The following is a 24,603-nucleotide window of genomic DNA, read 5'->3' on the forward strand; positions in this document are numbered from 1 at the left end:
CAGGAAATAACCTAAGCAGAGAAACCCCTCAAGTGTTCCTGCAGCATAAAAGAAATATGGTTCCAAAACAACACTTGGACAACACAATGGAGAGAAGGGTCTCAACAAAGTATGACACAGACATTCCCCAAGGACATGGAAAGCAGTATGTTTCACTGTCATCATCTGTGTCAGACCACATCTAAATTAGCTTGTGTTGAATTGCAAGCTTACAAAGGGACAGTTACACCTTTCATAGCTCTATACAAATTAAAGAGAACTGCAATGTACATGTCACACCACTGGGCTTTAAGTGAGGACACCAAAATAATTCACTGCCTAGCTCATAATCACGACAAAAATCTTAGCAGTTCATAGAATCGCTTGCTCTAATATTTTAACAAGTATTTGATAATTCTAGGTCAGCAGCTTTCAACCTGGTTGGTGGACTTCAAGAGGTCCTTGAAAGCTGAGGAAAGCGAACATATTACTAACCCAAATTTCCTGTCACTGTAAACCTTTAGAAGTCTATAAATCCAGAGAGGCTGAAAGACACTGCACTAGTCATATAAGAAATAAAGGGTCCAGAAATCCCAGTAAGACACGGGAAATAACATGAGTTAATGAGATGTACTTCAGTCACTGAAGTTTACCATCAGCAAAACAAACACTGATTTTAAGAGACTCAGGTAAGCACTGTGGCAGTCCAAAAGAAGTATTAGGAATTGGGACTTTTGGATCCCTTGAGCACAAGAAAAGCCATGTTATCCCCACTACCCTGAGAACAGAATGGCCAAAGCAGTCATCTCTCTATGTAGTATCTCCATGTAAAGCAAGCACTTACTCTGGTCGGCAAATCACCAGGTCCCCTTTGTTGGTGCCATATGCCAATCCCAGGCCTGGCTCAGGCAGCCAGCGAGCAGAGTTTATGCTGACGTGTCTTCTCTGGTCGGCAGGCATTGGGTACAGAACGTTGAAAACTCTCTGGAACAGTAACAGGAGATTACTCGACAGGACAATACAAGGCAGGAGAGCCAAGGCAGCTCAAACAAATGTGCAATTTCCCTGCAGCAGCACAGATGGCCATAGAGACATGTCACTTTACAGGATGTTGCAAGAAACCACTAAATCAGCAGTGAGAGTAAGCAGCTGCTAGAAATGCACACACATGTGCCCCATAATGTTTAATAGGCTGACTGGCACACAGCTGTGGAGCATCCAGCAACCAGAACTGGGTATACTGACAACAATTCATTTAGCCCAAAAATATGACACATGGAAATCATAAAAACAAAGGCAAGGGAAATAGAAAAAGCAGTAATGAGTCAGTTTGGCTACCAAGAATAGACATGGACAAAGATGCTTCAGCATACTGGGCCACTAAAGTATCAGGACTTCGGACGGGTAGGACTGAAGACTGCATTTACAAGACCAAATCATTAAGAGAATTTCTGCAGAAATTTAGCTAGTATTTAGACCTGTCATCACTGCAAGTAACATAGACTTTGAATATGGATTTTCAATGGGATAAATCCAAGGTGAAAGAGAGGTTCTAATCAGATTTTCTGGTGGGCAAGCATCCAACCATCACAAGACCTTTCCTTCAGACTTCACAGAAGAGGGGATGGTGGTAAACCAGTAAGCAGGGAAGGGAATGATGGTATGCTGGAACAACAGGATAAATGTTCAGAGGAATGCAGATCAACCACAACTGCACTGCTGAGGTGACCTGAAGCAAATAATTAGAAGCCATTAGGATGGGACTCATCAGCTATCATAATAAACTGGCGCTGTTTTTCTCCATAGCTCTGTTGCCCACTGCCTATCTTGTCTGTTTGACAATTTAACTTGAGAAGCCCGAGGCAGGGATTACTTATCTACGTGCCCTCCAATAGCTAGTACCCTGACCATCCTATACGCAATCAAAGTAAGTCAGAGCAAAACAACATAGCTGCATTATTTCCCATCACCAGTAACAAATTTAACTGCTCCTCTGAGGAGGCCACACTAGACAAGAAAAACGGCTTTCTCTGTATGGCAGAAGCTGGCCACTCTTTGCCTTGTCTCTCAGCAGTTAGTGTATTCAGAGAAGCTCAGTGTTTGGACAGTAGGAATAGGTCTTTAGGGGTTTAGCTAGGTCTTACCCATCTCTGTCATGTCTGTCTCATTCCCCTGCCCTGCCTTGCTTGCTGGGACAGCGGGGAGGGAAGGGCAAGGGGAGAAACAGAAGGGTGGGGGAATCAGATGTACGATGGTAACACTTGTTACCATGGAGATTAGGATGCACTCTGAGACGGGAAGATTGGATTTAGAGGAGGAGGAGGGAGGGGAAAGGGAGGGGTCTGCCAGAACCAGGAGCATAAATTCATAAAATAAGCATTATGAATCTCTCAAGACTGCAAGGGTCTTCCATCATATCCTTCCTTGGCAAGTCAGAAACAAAACAGTTTCTCTTCTCCTGAGAATGGCTATGTCACATGTCAAGAAGCCACCACCTTCCTGGGCTAGCAGCAAGCTCTGCCCAGTTGGCAAGTCAGCTTGCACAGCTGTTGTCCCACACGCTCTGTAACTAGCCACGCCAAGGCGGGAGACTTGCTGGCTACAGGTGAGCGTTACTGCTTTGCAGTAAACAGTACCCCATGGAAAATGCTCCTCCCAGGACATGAGTCTGCTTTTGACAACCTGGAAGTGCTGGCTGAGGGCTGAATCTCAAAGACAAGACAGCTTTAAAATTCTGCATCAGAATAGTTGCTTCATCATTCCACTCCACTCCATTCAATTCTAAACAGCTTGTCATGCTGAAGAGCTCCCCTCCCCTGCTGCTTCCCACTCCCACGCTAATGGGACAACTCCATGCAGTGTTAAGGGTGATGACATCCGTGCGTGTGGTAATTAGTATATAAAAAGAGAAAGCAGCTGTACTGGCATAATCACCACTCGCAGCAGTAACCAGGACCCAGCTAATCAATCTGATGCAGTCATACAGACTGTCTGTTGCAATTGCATCCATTAGCAAGACCCCCTACTCTATACATAGTGGAAAAAAAAAATTCAAGTTCCTTCAACATCAGCAGGTCCTTCTCTTCAAAGAAGGTCAGAACTCTGCCAGGAAGCATTATTTGTCAAAGATCACCGCTAATTCCTTTTGGATTTTTTTTAGTCTTCTTGTTTCCATTGCTAAATCTTATAAAAAGTTACTGAGATATTTCAACCAAAGTAGCCAGCCTGACAACATACCACAGACTGACCATACCTCTTTGCCAATGGATTGTTTATATTTTGTAATTCTGAACTTCTAGGAAAAATACTCAGGTTACTACAGAAATCCTACATAAACACAACTCTCCAGTTTCTAGGTCAAGTGACTGCTGTCAGCCCTCAAACTCTTAAAATTAACAATACAAACGCATAAAGTTGATAATTCAACAGTTTCTTTTCATTAGGGCTGGTTCACAGATTTACTGCAGGCCATGTGTAACAGCCATGTTGACAGCCAAGGATTCAGGAATCACTTTAGAAACAGTGCTGTAGAAGTGCACTAATGATCACTTAAAGTGATCTTTAAGATGCTCACCATACCCTATCAGAGTTTCCAGAGAGCTTATTTTTAGTAGTGTGGCAGTTCTGGTTAGGAGATATCACATTGCACCACACTTTATCAGCCCATAATGACCATCAGCAGTCACAGAAAGCTTCCATGCTCTTCACCATAACCAATGTCAAACTTGCTCTTAGCATCACTATGCTGCCAGTTCAATAATACACAGACACACCACCAGACATGGCAATTCAGCATTTTACAAAGCTGGCAGCTGCCTTTATTTCCAGATGCTGTTCTGAAATAGTTCTGAATGGTATGTTTCTCTAAATACAAACACTGTGAAGTCTGAGGAGTGTGTGCTTCAGAACATACCTATAGAAGCTTAAGCCTGAACAGGTAACATATGTATAGCAAGCTGTTCTCTTCTTGCAAAAACGATGACATATAAATATTATTTCAGTACATATGACAGGTCCTACTCCTTCACTTTAGGGCCCCATAACCCAGGCTGAATTACACAAAACAGTTGCTCGACCTGTGCTTACATTTGTAGAAAACCCTGTCTTTGGTATCTCTCCACACTTTGCTGGAGATTCCAGCAGTCTTCTGTCATTTCAAGAAATCCATCTCTCCTTGAGTTCAGGGGATGTCAGGAAGGTAAAAAGTCCTCCTCTAGAAAAACCAAAACTGTCTAGGTACCTAAACTTCCACACAGAAGGCAACTCGTACCAAGGGAAAGCAATATTCACTAAAGAAACAAGTCGGTTGCTTCCATTCTACATTCCTGTAATCATGAAGTGTGGGGAAAGAGTTGGTTGAGCAATTTATGTCTGCACTTTTCTATTTCCAAAAACTGTACTAGAAGCAACTACCTATCTCTTTGGTGTGCCTTTTCCATCCTCACTCAACAGGAGTGGGCATGTACATCATGCACTGAACTCTGTAAAGCTCCTTTCAACACTTCACAGCCACAGGAAAAGATGGCTCAAAGAAAGCAGGGCTATAAGGCATGAAGAAAAGAAAAATACAGGCCCTCAAATTATTCAGCAAACAAGCCACATTTGGAGTGCAAAGGCCACCTCAAGCCCACTGCTGCTGCTTCCTCTCCAGCTTGTCACTGCTGTCACATCAGTACTGCCACACCTGTCACAGCCACCAGCTTAGGTGTCTACTTATGGCAGAGTGCCAGGAGAGGCTGCATGACAATCAACAGCCTCAAGGAATCTTTCCCAATGATCTTGTCCTCAATGTCAAGCTGACAGGCCCAGGGCACAACACAAGCACAGAGCTAGACAGTTAATTTATACCTGCCCTGGAGGGGTAAGAAAACTTTTTGCTAAAAGTCTCTGCTACGTCCTCGTTATTGAGCTAGTCCTTTTGTCTTCCCCTCCCACTCTATCCCAGGGAAGCTGCTGCTTTTTAATAACATCAAATTCCACCTTCCCCACCCTCCCATTTCTGGGATGTGGCAACACTAAAAAGGTGGACAGAGCAATCGCCAGGATCCTGTCAGTCATCAAAGCAGCAGCAGGCTGCCCCAAGTCTGTGCTACTGCTGCCAGTTGGCGACGGTGCTGCACCATTCGCCTGATCCAAGCGGCACCGCGCCTGGCCAAAGTGGAGGCATCGCATCAGCTGCACAGCCGCCTCTTTGCTCAAGGCCTTCCCACCTCTAAGGAGAGCAATGGAAAGCAGGGGAGTGCTGAACACTACTTGTTTGGCAGAGCAAGATCTTTCTTCTCTCTGGCACTCAAGAAAGAACAAACATGTTTTGAAGCTAGAGAAAAGTTTTGGCACAAGCAGGTAGGAAAACTCAGCAGGAACTCTTGCTTTTTATCTCTTTTAATTCAATAGAGACACTTCTGCTCTCGACTAGATGCATCTGCTTTCAAGATGGCAACAAATTTCAAGCCATTACCTTTGCTTAGCCTAAGCAGCAAGCTGGCTATTAGATCAACCTTGATAAACACCACTTGGGGAGGGAGTGCAGCTGTTGTCTCCTGTACATGGGGAGATTATGCTATCCCTGAAGCAGATAAGGAGGGCTTATAAACCACCAGCCTAAAACATAATTATTAATTTTCAACTGAATTAACACTGTCACCAAAGGCTGACAGACAATGAGAACACACAAGGAAAGAAATATCTGATGTGTTAAACACTATAGAAACCTCTTTGCAGACTGGTAAAATACACAGTTTCGCAGCTACTCTGACCTGGGTTGCAGAGGAAGAGCTTCAGAAAGGATCATTTATCTCTGCTGGATGAGTATAACTGTGCAGCCAACAACTACAACAAGCAGCATACACCTACACAGATGCAAAATTTGTATTGGTAAACAAAGTGCTCTTCATATGGGTAGGGGTTATACTATCACAGTGATTGTAGAGGCTGCACAGCTTTGTCAATACAACTGCAGCTATACCAGAGACTCTGGCCAGCATAGGTACTTCATACTTTAGCAATCTAAGCTGTGTGAAATATGTCACAGGTGCAGTCCTAAAATCACAGCCAATCCACAACACTGTATTAAGTTCACTGAAATACATCTCCAAGCAAGGCCTACATACAGTCTGAAACTACTCAAAGAGCATTTAAACAAATGCATAAAACTATGAACTCCAATAGTATTTGCCAGAGCAGCAGATAAGGTGCAGTGACAGCATGAAGGCATAAGCAGAGCAAGTTTGACTTCATTTTTTTTGATTGCAAGAACCTTGTCAAGAGAGCATTTAAATCAATTAATTATCTTTTTCATTTTTTTGTCTCCTCCCAATACTGTGTTGCCACTGAAGTATCTTACCTGACATTTTTATAATGTCAACATGTTAACTAGTTCAGCTCTGACATGAAGGTATCAGGTAAGTTTCTATAAAGCATCTACCACTCCCCTGAATACACCACATGTCCTTTGCCAGTAAGCCACCCGCATCACTGACTTGTATGATGCAGTCAATTAGTTTGTGTTTTTCGAAGGCCCAGAAGTATAATAAGAAAAAGACATTCTGACCTGATCTCCTTAACAAATAACACTATATTTCTGCTTAGATTACATTCTTTACTTTGCCTTCTATTAAAGAATTTCACAAAAGATGATGAAATTCAGGCTTAAGACTTGCACTGCCACAAACCCCAGAGCCCTCTACAGCAAAATTCAAGTCTAGCTTGTCTAAAGCAGAGCAAAGCAAAGCAAAACAAACACTCCTTGGGATAACTGACTGATTGCTCAATACATTTGTTCATAAGACAATGTATATCAGCATTTTGAAACATAGCAAGTCTCCCCTTTGTTTGGAAAGAGTCTCTGTGCCTATATGCAGATACAAAGAAAAAGGCACACATTTTCCACAATGAGACAGGGGAAAAGACTTGCTTTTTTTGCTCCCAGTCTCTCCTTTATTAGGCAGGTTGGTGTGTGCTGCTCAACCCCTCCCCCACAGCTGATTCTTGCTAACAATATACACATCTTTCCAATAGATCTTCTCTGTTAAAATGGAAGAAGTGACAAATAATGCACTTATCTTTTTGGATTTGTCAGTCTTATTCTCAAATGGATTTTATCGTCCAATGCTCAGCACAAATAAAATTTCTTTCAACTCCATTTATCTTCCTCAGATGCAATAGGATTATATATAAAATTTTTCTTCAGTCTTTACCAACACAACAAACCTCTTTCTTTTTCCTGCACCTGTTGTCCATGCAGAAAATCCTAGCTTTGCTTTCTGAGCCACAGTGAATTAAATGAGAACTCTTAATTTTCAGCAACAACTGAAACCTTAACTGTGGATAGTTGATCCAATTCCTAAAACAGGTCAGCACCAGAAATTCCTGTTGGATGGAATGAGAAACTTTCTGCAAATGTAAAAGATTGTTGGTTCTTTCTGATCCTACTTGATCACAATTTATTGCTGATATTTCAAATTCAGAGAAGTCTCATTAAAGCACACCTAATCCCTTCTTTCTTTAGATGAGTTCTTTGCATTATCAGCTGGTACTTTATTTCACAAGCCTGCCATGCAACTACTACATTTAAATATAACTAGTGGGAACAAGGTCTTATGAAGAAATGGATCATCTTAGGTAACAAAGCTCTCACTCAGTAAAATAACACACTTGCAGTGAAGTGGCTCATTATTTTACTACCTGTCTTCCAAAGGCTGCAAAACCAAGGTAATAGCTCCAAAAACCCCCTTAGGGGACTGGTCCAAACCTGGATCTGAAACCTAGGGCTGAGTAAGCAAGAAACTGTTAAACAAAACAATTATCCTTTCATTTGCACATGCACATGGTTGGAAAAGATGAAAGGAGAGAAACGGGAATGCCAAAGGGATTGGAGTGACAGAAGATAGACACGTGTATGTATGTTCAGCGCAGATGCAGAAGCGAACTAAACTGTGCCAACAGGACTGTGCCCCACTGCTACTCTCTCCTGCAAAAATCACCAACAGCTCTCAATGCTGGATCAATCCAATAAAGATACGGTCACTTCTCTGGCAAAAGGAATGACAAACTTTTCCTTCTTTGCCCTTCACTCAGAATGCAAACCAAAACCACTACCTGTGAATTCCTCATTAAATGTCATGCTGAGACTGTAACAGCAACATCTACAGTGTGTTAAAAATCCAATGACAAGAGCAAAGGATTTGTGCACAGCTGCCATTCCATCTGCTGAGCCTCAGTAGAATGGCATACAAGATCAAATGTCAACAATATGTTGATGACAGAGCTACATGCATTCTCATCTAGGTGAAAAGAGGCTGTCATCCAGCTGCCTACATGTCTGAAGGAATAAATACTGGAGGAAAGAGCTGGTTCAAATTTAATTCAAGGAAGATGATAGGAAGAAGTACTGAAAAAAATTTTTATGAAACTGCAAACAGCATTTTCTTCTCAGACCATACCCAGTTCAATACAAATTGGTAATAATTCACTTTGGCTCCCTTCCCCCTAAATGACTTGGGCAAGATGACTGCACATAAATAATCTCAGATGTGGAACCATGTTTGCCATAATTTCTTAAATCTAGTTAAAACTATGTACCAAACTGCACTGAAGCTAACAGTAGCTACTGTGGGGTATACAGGCTCAAGGCCTTATCTGAACTGCAAGAGCTCTGCTCTCCAAATACCAAACAAAATGTCTTGGCTCTCAGTTTCACATCCCATGAAGTAAAAACATCCTGAAGAGATGTTATTTGCCTTTTCTTCACACCAGTTTGCTAAAACAGACATTGCTCTGTGTTTAACCATCACATGAGATATTAACACAGTATTTTATGAAGGGTTCTAATGAGTTTTTACAGTTTCCTCTAAGTTCTGCCTTAGCAGGCTTCAGGCAGACACAGCTGAATTGGTCAAGACAGCAACATAACTAACTCTTACAACATACTATTCCTGCATATTTCTGCATCCATACTCAAATGTGCAGAACTGTGCAAGTCTGTGTGCCATCTGCACCCCCAAGGTAGTGCTGCATTTTCCAGTGATGCTGAATACAGCTCTTTCTTACAGCATGCTACATAAGCAGTGTTTATCAACGTGTTTTGGATATGATCTGTTTTCCTAAAGATACCTGACAGAATCTGCCAACATACAGAATATATAAAATATTTGGTCTCAACCAGACAATTATGCTCTTCTCTGCTAAAGGAAGGATTTCCCATTTCAGTCAAAAAAGGGTCGTGTCCCATGTCCTCTCCTAGTATCAACAAGTGCCTGCAGTCTGTGACTTTGCTTGGCCTTTTGAAAGTCTAAAAAACATTCTACGCAGCTTGACTTCTGCCAAGAGTGAAAAATTTCTTTGGGCAATATTTGGATATATTATTTGCAGTTCTACTTGGAGTCAACAGAAGATCACCCTGTTGACCTGAAGATGTCAAATCTTTCTTAAAAGAAGACCCAAGGGACCATACCAACACATTCTTCTTCAACAACACAGCAAGAAGTTGGTACTTTCTTGCAAACTATTCTTTTTCTCAGAAGTATGTTAGTTCATATGAACTCTTCCACTGAAGGTGATGTGTTGCAGTAAGACATCTCCACATATTCTCCTACCCAATTTTCTTTCCACATTCCCATGGATTCTGACAAAACTAACTTGTGCCTCAGTGAAGCAAATGTGCAGGGTATTTGCTTTCAAGCTTAAAGCCTGGTCGCTTATGGCTACAGGAGCACACATAGCTCACCTAGAGAGTCAGTGAGCGACCTTTGCAGACCACACTGGATACATTCTACTGACACTTGCATGAAGCTCAGAATGCAATAGCACTCAGTAAAACTGTGCCATCTTTTCAAAAATTCTGTGCATTGTCCTCATTGAGAGTTAATATGCTAAAACAAAAAAAGCTTGGCTTTGTGCTAAAACTTCGCAAGTCTTTCTGTTTCAGGCCCTTCTTCCTGTGGTATTTGGAATTCTCCATCTGTTTACAATGGAAATGTACACATACTCTGTTCCATCCAGGCTATTGACCGACCGCTTAATTGGAATGTTTCCCAAATAGCAGCAGTCTTGTCAAGAACTAATTCTGGATCTCCACAGCCTGCATTTTTTCCACATTCAAAGCACAGTGCAGCATTTGAGATGGGACTTGGTTAAGTCACTTTATCCCCACAAATTGTACGATTCGTTCTTCAGCTTCATGCCAATCAAATTTTTCTATCACCTACTTCACTTTTTGCATCCTGAACTTAAAAGCTACCTTCAAGGTTTTATTTTAATTTGGATTCCAGTAATCATGTTTTGCTGATATTTCCAAGTTATCTTCCTCTGGGTAAAATGAAAAACATTAAACATTGCAAGGACATCAGCATTTGTGAATGCCAGAAATAAAACTACCTTCTGGCTGTCTTTCTCACTAGTACCCACTGCTATCAGTTCCAGGGCAATATGATCCTTAGTCTTCCATGTTTCTAAGGATCTTCAGCTCCAAACAAGGTTCTAATTTCATGTTCTTCGAAGTCTTTTAACCTCCATATATGCTTGAAAGAACATGGAATTCAGAAATCACCCCAGACTGAACACTTGAAAACAGACACTCTTTATTTAGAGATTAATTCCACCTATGTTTTCAAAATAGGCTACATAACCTATCCTTACTCCACATTAGGAGTCCTGTCTCCAAGCTTTCTCTCTCTGAAACTCAAATTGCAGACAATTCCCAGCATCACTGCTATCTGTACCACCCCCAAGCTAGAGATCTGCTAAAAGCAATTCCTTCCCTGTACTCTCCAGCTACAGATAAAATACAGAGATTTGCAAAAAAATCCCACAAGAACACAAGCAACAAACACTTGAAGTTCATGCATACCACTCCTGTTAAAAGTCAACACTACTAGAGAGCTTTTGTTTTTCAGACTGAAGTTTAAAAATTGTTCTTTAGCAGAGCCAGGTTTCCATGTGAAATGCTAATCAGGCCAATCTGAAGGGAGTGAACAGAAAAAGCATGAACCTCTAGCTCACAACTACCACATTTGATGACAATTCATGACTTTATTTCTGAACACAATTTGTAACTGTCAAATCACGACAGCCCTGACCTGTTGTGAACTCTACCCAATCTGTCTGAAATATTAGGAGTAAGATGTACACAGACAACGCACACTTGTATAACCAAGGTGCCCCTTAGTAAAATCCAGAAGTGCTGCAGTTCTCAGAAAATTTCATCAATGGCCAGTGGATTTCTAGTACAATTAAATGTATTAAAGTTTCATGTAACAAAATTAATTAATTGCATCTTCAAAATCTCTATTTTAACAGCAAGATGGAAGAAACCCTCCAAGCAATAGAAACCTGCATTCCACTGACTGCTAGTTAAGGATGTGGAAGAAGGGTTATTTGAATCAGAAATAATCACTGTATTTCACTCGTCAGCAGTGGCTTAGAGGCCATGTTGCCAAGCCCTACTCTTCTAGTTCATTGACTGCAAATCCAAAGCTGTGAGGGAGGCAGGAAGGCAGGAAGGAAGGAAGGCAGGAAGGAAGGCAGAAAGAACTGTCAAACAACTTATAAGAATTCTCAAGAAATGTAATGTAGTATTTCTTCTGGGAGTTTTGGAGTAGTGTATAATTAAAATACCCACAAAATATTGCTTCAAACGTGGCTCTGACTCATTTTTAATTAAGAGTTTGAGTAACAAGTGCTTTGTGTTACAAGCTGTTGGCAGAGAGGCAACAAAAATGCTTTCTGATTCTAAGGTGCATATTAAATTAGATATTAAAGAATACAGTTTCACCAGGTTTCTTAAACCTTTTTGTACTGCATGCTGGCCAAGCTATAAACAGATTTTTACACAACTGAATATGAATATGTCAGCCACTGTAAAGATAGTGCGCTAAGAAAATGATAATGTTTCCTACTTAAAACTCTATTTTCATTTTACATGTCTTGAAAAGTATTACAAAACTTATGAAGCAGTCTTACTGTGAAACTCAAAGCAGAAGAAATACCTGTGGTGGATGTACTAATATTTACAACTAGATGGAGGAGATATTATTAATGAAATTAACAGCTGTATGCTTTTCAAGCTTGGTCCTATGGACTGCACAAAGACAACCAGCAGCACACCAAAATGTTGAAACAATATTCAACACCACTCAACAGAAAGGTTCTTTAACCAAATTAATTCAAACTGATCTAGCTGTGACCCTGTCATGCATGCATAAAGCTCCAAGTCCAAAGCAGTCAGAAATAAGACATTTTTAACATCTTTAAACATGATGTGGGGAGGGGGAAAACAGCAAAATAGTTAGCAAATCCTGCTAGACTGGATGGATTTTAAAACGTGGGGGAAAGGTTTTCGGAAGCTATAAATACATGTGCAAGAAACACGAAAAAAGCAACCTTTAGAATACATGCAATCCATCTGGAGAAAAAAAAATCCAGAATTACAGCAGATGAGAAAGACAGAAGTGCAGTGATGTGGAGCAAGTCTGAAAAGGAAGAGTGGGAAAAAATTGCACAAAATTTTCAATGCACCAAAACAGCAACCCCCTCCCCCCTCCCAAAACCTGATACCTCCCTTGATGGTTTCTGACTGCGTAAGTAAAGGCCATTGTCCAATAGAAAAAAACTACCCTCTGTGGGCTTCTGGTAAAACTGTGCTTATCACATTACGTACATTTAAACATATCCCAGAAGGAGGGGGAAAAAATAAAAAAAAAAAAAAAGAAGAGGTTTTTTTGAGAGAATTCAAAAGAGAAAAAAAAAAGAAAGCTGGAAGATTCAATTACAAGAGAAGATTAAGGAACACAAAACATTACTTCACTGAATTGTGACTAAGAGCAGGGGTACAAGCATTTGAAGACATGGAGATAAAGAAATATAAATGAAACATTTAGACAGGGAGCTTGCTGATTTAGCTGGCTACAGAAAAATGTCTCCAAAAGTAAGGGCTAGAAGCCATAGCAACTGGAGTTTAGAGCAAATGTAAAGGACAGATGAGAGGAAGACATGTGATATTTGCTAATAGGACTTCTCTGTCTTTACTTATGATATGGTAAAAAGACTGTGGGAAGGGCTACTCCAGTTTCTGGCAGAAAAAATATGCATTTCACTAGGATCTTAAAATAGCTGAAAAAGAAACAGTACCAGGGCAAACTACATTTTTAAAAGGATCGAAAAGGATGCTGAATCCATGTACTTTATGATCTTATATCCACACAGCTTCCACCAAGGGTACCTGTAAACCAAATGGTGGTTTTTTTCATAAATACATTGTAATTTCTGTCTCTTAACTTTGAGAGGCCAGAATGGTAGCTCAGAACCAGGTCTGATAAAGTGCTGACTGGTGCACAAAAGAATCCCTTTGTCATTGATCTTCCCTTGCCTTATAATATAGAGCAGATGATGACAATAAACAAGAGAAAATTTTACATCAGCTGATAAAGTGACTCTCTCTGAATCATGAACTGTCTGAAGAGCAACTACAGAATCCAAAGGTGAATCAAGGAATTTCTCCCAGAGACAAGTCTCTCCTCAGGGTCAGGTAACTAGACAAATGCCTCACTGCAACCCTTGTACACTGGGAAAACACTGCCAAAAGTAATAATAATTAGAGAGGCTTTAAAAAAAAAAATTAGAAAAAAAAAAGAGGAAAAAAAGATTTCTTGTGGATTGAGTTCCTCTGCGGTAAAGTTATCCCTCAAAGTTCATCTCCTAAAACAAGTCACCTGAATACATGGTCTAGAACTTGAATCCAACCCAAATTTCAGCTTTAAAATTACTTAGTTCTGACTCCTCAACTCTCTTTGTGCATTATGAACTGGACATGGCTTTTACTACCTTGAACTATCACTAAACAGCTGTTGTGCTTCACTCATTAAGAAAGCAAGACAGACATGTTCTCAACTCTACCAGTTAGTGAAAAGACAAAGGTTTTTCCTCAGGTACTAAATGAGTCAGAGTGGATCACGGATCAGCTGTCCTACAAAGCAGAGGAACATAAAAATAATTCCATCGCCCAAATATGCTTACATATACATTAAAAACTAACTAATAAATAGCCAGCAAAGCTCGTTTGGGAAAAGCCTCAACTTCAGCTTTGGTAAGCCTCAACTTCAGTTTGCAGGTACGATATGAAGCTTGGCTCCTACCCTTCCCAAAACTGCTGGTGGCTGCTGTCCTAGAGGTTACTTGCTTTTAGGAATGATAGAACATGATCCTGAAGCCTCAGCTGATAAGCTGCCTCAGCAAAGCCAACTGTAGTACCACAAACAAGATGCACATTACCTGAAAAAGCACAAAAGACCTACTAGGTACTCTGAATGATATCTAGCCCTAGGAATGTATTCCACAACACGGAATGTATTCGCTTGTTATCATATTTGAAACAAGAGAAAAAATTCACAATTATGTTGTATTTACATTCTCCTGCCATGTTTGCATGCCTCTGTAATAAACTCCTTCACATGTTTATTATTCAGTGGGTCTGGAGCACGCTACCTCTTTGTTATTATAACCCAGCAACTAACTACTAGGCTGGAGCCAAACACACAGAAACAGAATACACATATACTCACCCTCATAGAGGTTTCTCCGCCATGGGGCTGTTGCAGCCTGAAAACCTGAGCAACCATGTGTTCTGTAGTGGGGTGCAACAGGATACGTCGGGAAGCCAGTCCCACCATAACATATCTGCCCATTGGAGACAGGCTCACAGAAATGGCATTAGGTCCTATGAAGAGAAGAGGTGTTATTTCTCTCACGAGTTGACATCCTGCCCCATGTTTCACCCACACAGGTTTTTCACTCCCTTCCAGCATTCTCATAATGTATGCCACACTAATCTCATTCTTATAAGGGGTAGAGAAGAATAAGGAGACCTCCACAAGTTACAAATTTTACAGGACTTTTCCTTGCTGCAGGTGTTCTATCACTAAGACAATGAAGTACTTTAAGGAATAAAAAACTATTCCTTAGCAGCTCCCCCATACCAGCACCTTATTTGTCCAGACCATACCACAAGCCTCTCCCCAGCAGTACTGTGTCTGCGGCTGGCTAGATGGCCAATCTAGTGTTTCCTGTTGCTACAATTACTGATGTTAGGCTGTTGCATTTCTTACTGAAGGCTGAAGTTCTGAGGTTCTCACACCCCCACCCACCCTGATTTCTTGCTGCATGCTTACCAAATCTTTTTGTGTAAAGCATCTCGCCCAAGTTGTGGGGTGCCAGAGAATATACAGCCAGTATTCCTTCATCAGGGAAGCCTCTTTGACTGCTGGGAATGAAGGCTGCCAGCAGCTGCCCATCAGCAGAGATATCACAGCTAGCATCATTGTAGATCTTGCAGTTTTGGACAAGCACATTCACAGAGGCTGCAAAGAAAGAAAGGAATAGTCATTAAAGCACTGAGGTTGAACAGAGAATAAAGTAAGATTTAAACTTAATGTTGGACAACGGACAGTACATGCAAAAGGCACTCAAGACATTTAGCTTCCTCCAAAAGTTTATGAAATGTTAATACCCTGATTAATGTAAACCTTGCTCCAAAACGGAGATAAGACACTGCAATGAGCCCAGGAAATTAAATTTACTCACCTCCTGAAGCCCTGGGCCAAGAAATAGTAGCAATTGCACTTTATCAAACCCCTCCCTTTGTTAAGTATAACAGCATCCTTTGCAAAGGACAGCACAGTTTAAACAAGTCTCAAATCATGACACTGACAAACTCCAGCAGCAGTCTCATTAGAAACAGTACACCTTAATTCATTTCCCCTTCTCTTGTGGAGCCCCTCATTCCCGCTCTCCTCATCTCCAATAAACAGGAGGTGAGTGAAAAGCTCCTCCCTGCAGATACAGATGTTAATTTCTGACAGCTGATTTTTACACCCATCTTAGATACAGTCACTGAAAAAGGGCAGAGCCTTCTCCAGCCAGTCCTCCATTTAATTACTCCAGTATTTGAGACACTCGTGCAAATTAGCGAAGTAACTGTTCAGTAGATGGTAGTGAGCAGCAACCCATAAAACAATAGTTTTATTTTAATCCCTGCTGGTAAATTGCTGGGTGACCTCATGCAAGTGTTTTTTCCCCTTTGTACCTTGCACACGAAGACTACAAGCTCTAGTACAATCAGGTTCCAAGGCCTTTAAGCACCATCTACACCAACAGTTCAGTGGTGCCTTGTTAAGACATGGCTGGAGTGATGTCCACTTTACCAGCCTAACCCAAGCGCCCTTCAGTTTTTCAGGAGGTTTGAAGCTGAACCAACATACACAATTTTTGGGATAGGGGAATTTCAGGTTCTAGTATTTTCAAACTCAAGAAACATTAAAAAAATAGAAATAAAGCCCACGTTTGCAATATAGAAAGTTTGCATGCTAGAAGATGGAACACCCCATCTCACATGTTTGAAGCTACAGAACCATGTAAAATACTGTCAATTTCTACAGTCCAGAAATTATCTTCTAAACCATCAGACCATACCTAGCCCAGAAGAGGCCTTAATACGCTCAGCTAAAATTGCAAGCGAGTTTATGAAGGCACTTCTTAGTCTAGATTCCTTATTAGTTTAAGAAGTAACAGTACCAAAAATGCTTTGTGCATATTTCTGAAAGTCCAAACCTGTAAATCAAATTGAGGCAGTAGCTCAACACTTCGACAAATCTTACCCTTTGTTTCCAACACCTGGGTAGAAGAAAGCTGCATCAGGGAACTGCTATGAGAAATTACTGTCTTGTCTAGGTCACTCTTTAGCCACAACAGCTTCCCAACCCAGTACACCCCATGGCTGCATAGACGCTTCTGGCAGCACAAAAAGTAGTCATGAGAGGGAAGCACACAGGACTGCCCTTCTCACAGCATTGCTGATTTAAAGCATTCACTGAACCTCATCTTTAATCCTTCTGGTCTAAAAGACATTTCTCCTGGGGACTTGCTTTCCTCTGTGGCTGAGTATCAACTTCTATCTACTGTTCCATTTAAGAAACTCTGATGGAAAAGAAGACAAGGATTAAAAGTGGACTATGTAATACATTCTGTACCAAACCACCTACACCTGTACTCTAAATTTATTCAACCAATTTTTCAGTCTAGAAGCTGCTAAAACCAGTAATTTTCAGCCCAGTATAAACAGAAAGGTGCTGAACAGAAAAAGGCAAATAATTGTAGTCACTATCAAGGCTGCAATACCAGTACATGAAATACACATGGCCCATAAAGAACAGGTGGTTCAAAAGATCATAAAATTCCTGTGTGCTTAGTCTGAAGCTAGTTGAACAGAAAGACAAGAGAATAAAGATTAAAGACTATACTGCTTAATTAAGAAAAAAAAAAGAAGATAGAATTAAAATGTGCCCTTTAAAAAAAAAATCTAGGTTTTATTTAAATACTCATTATGTCACCACAAGAGATGATGGGCATCAAGACAAGAACTGCAGTATATGCTGTGAACCACCTAAGGGATACATGACAACAAGCTGCACCATTGTAATCCCAGTCAAACTGGGAGGATTCCTGCTGAGTGACTCATTCCAAAACCAGTCCTATTTATTGGCTTTATCAATGGGCTAGGCACACAGTGGAGCTGGTTGATGAATACTCTTGATAAAGCTGGGTAATTTCATTAACATAGCATGACCAGACCACAGAGTGAACTGAAGTACACACAGACATAACAGGAAGTGAAATGAAAGAATTCTAGATTGTGTTGACATTTATAAACTTCTGCTTCACCCAGGAACCTGAAAACATGAGAGAATCAACTTTGGTTACTGTAGCAAACACTGAGCCATCACCCAGTGTAACAGTGAAAGTGACAGCAATCCTAAACTGCACCAGGGAGCACAATTCCAGCAGAAGTATCAGTGCTGATGCACAGCCTTGTGCTGAGACCACATGCATGACCCCTGGGCATGGTTTGGGCCAGCCATGCTCAAGAGTGGTTAAACCCTAAATGATAACATATCCAGCAAAGAAGATGACTGGGGAAAATGAAACATGAATTTTATGTTCAAACAAAAACACCAACACCACCTCCCCCAGCCCGCCAAACAGAGGGGGGGGTTGGAAATGGAATTGCGTACTGTATTTTCAAAAACTACAGAAAGTAAGTGCCAAAAAACCATCTGTTTTCTACAAATAATGTTGACAGGTAAGTGGGTAAAAGAAGCATTGAGTTTGGAGATTAGAAGGTTTCAACCAGTCTTTTCAACAGACGTGAAAGGAGCCAAGAATTTAATCAACTAAAAGATAAAATATTAGGAACTACAGTATGTGCTTGCCTAAGGCAGCAGGGAGCCAGTCTACCTGGCTAAGGGGTCCTTTCTCATCAATTCCTTTGTCGAGGTACTCTAATCAGCAGTGATCTAAAAAATTGGGAGGAAAAAATGGGGGAATGGGAACATACTAAGAAGGTGAGTAGTGGGACTCTCACAGCCACAACACTTAACTAGTTAAGAGAGAGCCAAGCAAGAAGACAACAAACAGAGCAAATAAACGTAGCACACATGCAGAGCATTTGACAGAGATACAACTACGAAACACCAGCAACCCTGCAAAAATCTTTGATTATTGGAAAAAAAAATATATAGTCCAGTCCATTTTTTGGGGGTCTAAGAACTGTTCTCTCTCATTCGTATTCTGCAAGATACCAAAGTTTGTCCTGCACCTCTGGGGTCTGGTTGCAGTTTCTGTGAGGTAAATCATGGCTTCTCAATATTCTTAATGACAAGATCATAGACTTGCTCCCTCAGACAACAGGTATGGGTGTCACCTAATCATAGGATGGTTTGAGTTGGAAGGGACCTTTAAGATCACATAGTTTCAACCTTCCTGCCACAGGCAGGGACACCTTTTACAAAATCAGGCTGCTTAGGGTCCCATCACACATGGCCTTGAACATTTCCAGGGATGGGGCATCTACAGCTTGTCTGGGCAACTTGTTTCAGTGTCTCATCACCCCCTAAGTAAAGAATTTTCTCCTAACATCCAACTTAAATCTCCCCTCTTTTAGCATAAAATCATTCTCCCTTGTCCTATCATTACCTGCCCAAGCAAAAAGTCTCTTTCCGTATTTTTTTCCAAAGGTCCCTTTAAGTGTTGAAAAGCTCCCTGGAGCCTTCTCTTCTCCAGATTAAACAAAACCAGCTCTCTCAGCCTGTCTTTATAGTACAGGGTGTCCAGCCCTCCGATCATCTTCATGGCCCTCCTGTGGACTTGCTCCAGCAGGTCCAGGGACAGGTTCTAAACAGGACTGTTTAGCCCAGGGGCTCTTCCATACTGAACTCCTGCTTTTCAAAGGGGTACAAGAAGTTTTAGAGAGAACAGATACTGATTTCTCTGTAACTACTGAAGAATCATGGTCTATAGAATCCATGTCTCTTCTCAGCATTTGAAGTTTGTTTTTGTTTTTTAATCCAGTGCAAACTTGGACATTCCTAAGAGAAAATCTCAGATTTTTATTTTTGTAAGGTAAGAAATGTTTATATTTTTTCTGTACCATTTACAGATTTGGGGATATTACCATGTTTTGTATATTTCCTCCACTTGTACAGTTTCAGGGCTATTTTTTTAATTTCCAGGCTTCTAATCCTCTTCCTCATCTAGGATTTACTGTATGTCTTTTTATGACAACATTGGGTTTGGATCACCAGTCACCCAGAGTTGATCATACAGCACATGTTCACTCATTTTCTATCTACAGGATTTTTCCCACCCCCCTGCTCCTTTCCCAGCACAGCACTGAGGTTTTTTGGTGAGCAGTCTACAATGATGACCAATATGAATGGATATCATCTTGTTTTTAAAGTCTGTTGCATATGGTGAATGTCTCTTAGCAAAACATAATATGTGAACTCTCCTACCGCACAAGAACTATCTTTTCACCTTGATGTGTGCCAGGAATGCAAAACATTCCAGATGCAAGTTGTGCTTAACAGGAAAGAGTGCTATTTATTTCAATCTTTCATTACCTGAATTCATACTGGTATTATGGTTCTTTGATTCTCCCTCATTTACAAAGGATGAGGACTCAGGTAGCACCTACGTCTGGAACCAAGAGAGCCTACTGTGCAATCAGAAAAAGTCTGAATGTGACAGGTGGAAATCTCAGCAAGGTTTCATTTTAAGGACAGCATTTACAAGGTTCTCAAGATATGAGAAAGATAAACATACCCATGCATTTGACAAAGCCAGAGGCTATTTGATTTCTTTGAGCCTGAGGCCTGACTATGAAATGAAGCCAATACAGAAGATTTTAGGGGGAAAGTAATTGCTATTTTTGGAAAACTACTTGGAACCAGGCTGCCCTTTCATCTCTTGTTTTCTTTTGTTGTTAATGCAACCACAGAACTGAAAGAACAGATCAAAGAAACATCAGAGAACAAATTAATCAAGCTGTTGTGCCAACTTGGTGTGCTTACACCTACAACATTAATTATGCTTGAAGCTGGAGAAGGCCTGGAATGCCAGCAGCAATAGCACTGTTTGCCAAAGCAAAACTGTGCTGGACACATCATCCACTCCTAGCCACCCTTAAAGAGAGCATTCTCTTAACAGCTGCTCCTATTTAGAAGTTTGTTTACCATTATTTCTTTTTCTACTAAGTTACCCTGCATTCCATTGTGGATCAGTAAGTATTGGTCGAACCACCTTCCTCAAGACCCAACCAGTGTTAGAACATGACAAATTCCTGATTCCTAAACGAGACCTAGTTCAGCACTAGAAATTGGCAAGAAACTGAAATTATGAGTAGTAGTGAGCATCATGAGAGAAACTACATTCAAAAAATATAACCAAGAGAGAAAGCCTTCAAATATTTTACTGTGGAAAGCCTATATTCTACACTGTTTTCAATATTTAGCTGCAGGAATTTTAAGGATATGCAACGCTCACTAGAAGAATATTAAATAAATGCAGAAATAGCGTTGTCTCTGCTGTCAAATAAATTCTCTGCCCCAATGCTGATATGACTGACAATTTCAATATAGGACCGGGTCATGTTTATTTCAGAGCTATTAAAAGCAAAACTGGCAAAAGAAGAGAAGAAATCTGAAGCTATCTTTTTCCATTTTGCAATTAACAGAGAAAGACAGCGCTGAGACTAAAATTCCACTAGTCCCTGCACAGCCATTTTCCCAGGACTGGCAGGATCTGTTTCTGTGTGCTCTTGCTGGATGATCAGTGAGGTTGCTGCTGTGGAGCCACATCCTGAGCCCAAGGCTTCCAAGGCTGCTGGGGCCCAAACACTGAGATCACAGGACTGCACTAATCACGCTGCTGTCACTTACTCAGATGCATCCGCTTCAATGGAAAACATCCTACTTCCAAGCTATCTTTTCTTTGTTTAATTGTTACAGGAAGAAGAGCTGCTCAGAGATGGAGGTTGGCAACAGAGTCATTTCTTTGATGGAGAGAGGAGCTGGCAGGCAGTCCCAAACTTCAGCTGCATAATTTCATCTGCCTGAACTCCCAAACCACTGGCGGCTTAAGCCAGTCCCAGGAAGTGCAATAGCCCCCTCTGTGTAAACCGATTATCTCACAGGACCACCTCTGATTTATAGGAAACAATGGGAGGAAACAGAGGAGCTACTGAGGTCACATGCTTTACTGGGAAAATAGTTTATTTCCAATATCGTGAAGAATCACAAAAAACTCATCCAACCCATCACTCCACTGTTACTCATTTGAGAATATGAGAATCACGAACATTCTGAGTTGGAAGGGACCCACAAGGATCATCAAGCACAACTTTTAAGTGAATGGCCCATATGGGGATTGAACCCACAATATTGATGTTCTTAGCACCATGCTCTACTATCTCTAAGTCGTGCACCTTGGCAAACCTGCAGCTTGCCTCTGGTGCGTGCCTAGGCAAGCTTGGCAAATACCTGGTTTAGTGTAAGCATAGCTGCTACGTCTTCATACATCCCTACCACACCTTGGCAGAAGGAGATAAGGTTAATAGACTAGAAATGACAGGATTGGGCTCAGCATATAAAAGAAGAATAAAAATGAACATTTCCAAATGGTCATAGGACAAGATGGACAAGCCAAGTACTATGAAGCACACAGAGTCGGAAGGGCTGGGGATGGACTTGTAGCTGGAATGTGGCCCACAAGAAGGGCACAATGACAACAGAAACCATACAAAATTTCCAGCTAATTGGAAGCTATTTCAGAATAAAAGCATCCTGGTAGGTGAGAGAGAGAAGATTGAAACACTGATGTATTGAGCTGCAGATGGTTCTTAATTTCTATGGGATTTTGTAAATTATAAACAAACATCTTATGTTGTTTTTTTTTTTCATTGGCAGCATTCTCCTCAGCAGCCAGATGAAGCAAAAAAATAAGCTATGAGCAGCTGAAGCACTCTTCAACCACTCTATAACTTGCAGAGAAGTCCCAAAGAATTTAAGATGCTTCCCCCTCTGAGTTCATCTTTATTCTGTTCCAGAGTCTAGCAGGATCACCAAAAGTATTGCCACTGTGTGGCAAAACTTTGCCTTGAGCACTGATCCTCAGAGGAAACTGGGAGGGAATATGGTCTGGATGGGTGATCCAAACTGTTCAAAGGGATCTTCCACACCACAGAACATCACACCCAGTGTAGAAATTGGGGGAGTTGGCCAGAAGGGGCCAATCACTGTTTGGGAATGGGCTGGGCATTGGTCAGTGGGTGCTAAGTTGTGCATCACTTGTGGTTTTTGGGTTTTATTCCCCGCCCCACTTTCCCTCTCTCCCCTCCACTCCCCCCCTTTTCATAACTACTATTGCTTTTCTTGTTAAGTATTTCAGTTATTAAACTGATTTTATTTCAACCCTCGAGTTATACCTTTTTCTGCTTGTCCTCCCTATCCTAAAGGGGGCGGGAAGAAGTGAGCAAGTGACTGCACGGGGCTAAACCATGACAGCCAGACTGGACGGAGCTTTGAGCAACCTGATCTATGGAAAGATGTTTCTGCTCATAGCAGGGGAAGTGAATAAGATGATGCTTAAAACTCCATTCCAGACAAAACTATTCTTTGATTCTGTGATTTCAATTCTCTGCATCTCTCCTACTACAGTGTCACTGCACATTCTCCTTTTGTGGGTTCTTTAAGCAGCAGGACGCTACCCCACAGAGACATCTGTTGTCAGATACGCAATTTCTGGAAATGCAGAACACACAGAGCTGGGACTGTGAGAGTTTTTCTCAATTTGTTTTAGTGACTACCTGTGAAAGCAGAAGTCTTTCTGAAAACAGAATCCCTGTTCTTCCTAAAGAAAGTCAGTCCCTTAAAGCAGAACCCAATCTGTTTTTGCTGAGAAATCAAGCAGTGACTTTCACATATGCACAGAGATGGCCTAAGCTAAAAATCACTTGTACAAAGAAACACTCATGAATATCTACCTCCTATCTTCATTCCAGGCTGCCACAAACATTTCTGCAGCTGTGCAACAAGCTATATCAGGATAGCATTCCGGGTTAAAAAAAGCCTTTCTAGTCAAGTTAGTTTTAGCCCTTAAAATGTCATTCTTTGATCAGCTGACCACAAGCATCAAACATGCTTGTGCCTGCATCAGGAAGTCTTTTCCAATGTGAGAGTTAGCTTATGCCATAGAAGACATGTGAAACTATGGTCTAAATTCCACAAAATGAAAGAGAAAATACATAAAATCAGCAATATTGCTCAGATTCCTGATCCAGAAATAGCTTTTACCTGAGAAACAGGACAGATCACTGCTTCTGCAAGTGACTAGAAGGTACATCTACTTCCCTGGGCTTGCAATAATATGGTAAGCAACAGACTAGGGTCCTGATTCCCAAAATGTACTGCAGCACTTTAACACACACTAATGTCAATAACTCAGAGAAAACAGACACAGTTCATTAGCAGGTTCTAATTTAAAGGTATAAAGACAGTATTTCTCTAGAAACTTGTTAGTAAGAGAATGAAGACATTCAATACAGGATTCTAAGAGAATGGTATATGCCCATGAAAAGGCTCACAAAAAACAAGCCCTATTTATGCATGGATTTGGTGACTGCAGGAATACACAAGTGTGGGAACAGCTCTACAAGCTTTTAGTCAACTTCCTCAAAAGACTAAGCATTTTACAGTTCCCAATGCAACATGACAAACAAGACCTGCAACATACAGCGGCCTTTGAAAGATCCTAGAGCTTACCCTAGCTCTAGTCACTATAGACTTAAAATAAGGTATTGGTGTCTTTTCCAGCTTACCATTGCTGATTTCAGGCAGATCAAACTTAGTGAAGTCCCACCACTGGAGCCGGTAGGTGGTGTTGGCAATGTTGCTGGCCACAGCTGACTGTCCATCCCCAATCACAGCACCTACAGAAAAGAGGGGAATAATTAGCAATTTAACCTCTATGAGATTAAGCAGAAAAAAAAGCTGGGGAGACAAAACCATAGAAAACCTTTCAAATTTCAATAATCAAAACTCTAGATTCTTAAAGAAACCTTATTTACAGAAATGGCAGCACATCCTCAATAAGCCACAGGGTACAGGAAATTAACAGGAAAGCATCTCCCTGCAACACATTTGTGAAAGAAAATAAAGTAGATAAGAGATAAGACCTGCCCAGACAAACAAGGCAGAAATCTTAATCAATTCGTTTGGTGCAAATGCATTCTACTTATCAACA

The 24,603-nt window shown here is 41.0% G+C and overlaps 1 protein-coding gene across 3 annotated transcripts in view; it reads right to left on the bottom strand.

Moving 5' to 3' along the window:
• The window catches only part of AMBRA1 (autophagy and beclin 1 regulator 1), a 129,298-nt gene that overhangs the window by 28,060 nt on the left and 76,635 nt on the right, over nucleotides 1–24,603 (bottom strand). For all 3 annotated transcript variants that reach the window (XM_048307294.1, XM_048307293.1, XM_048307292.1), the window contains 4 exons: nucleotides 24,179–24,289; nucleotides 15,141–15,329; nucleotides 14,535–14,689; nucleotides 824–963 (listed from right to left, as the gene is read on the bottom strand). In XM_048307294.1, coding sequence (XP_048163251.1) covers nucleotides 824–963; nucleotides 14,535–14,689; nucleotides 15,141–15,329; nucleotides 24,179–24,289 — 595 coding nt within the window. The remainder of the gene's footprint in view (nucleotides 1–823; nucleotides 964–14,534; nucleotides 14,690–15,140; nucleotides 15,330–24,178; nucleotides 24,290–24,603) is intronic.

The sequence above is a fragment of the Corvus hawaiiensis genome, chromosome 6 (assembly GCF_020740725.1).
Source record: "Corvus hawaiiensis isolate bCorHaw1 chromosome 6, bCorHaw1.pri.cur, whole genome shotgun sequence".
NCBI classification, from domain to species: domain Eukaryota; kingdom Metazoa; phylum Chordata; class Aves; order Passeriformes; family Corvidae; genus Corvus; species Corvus hawaiiensis.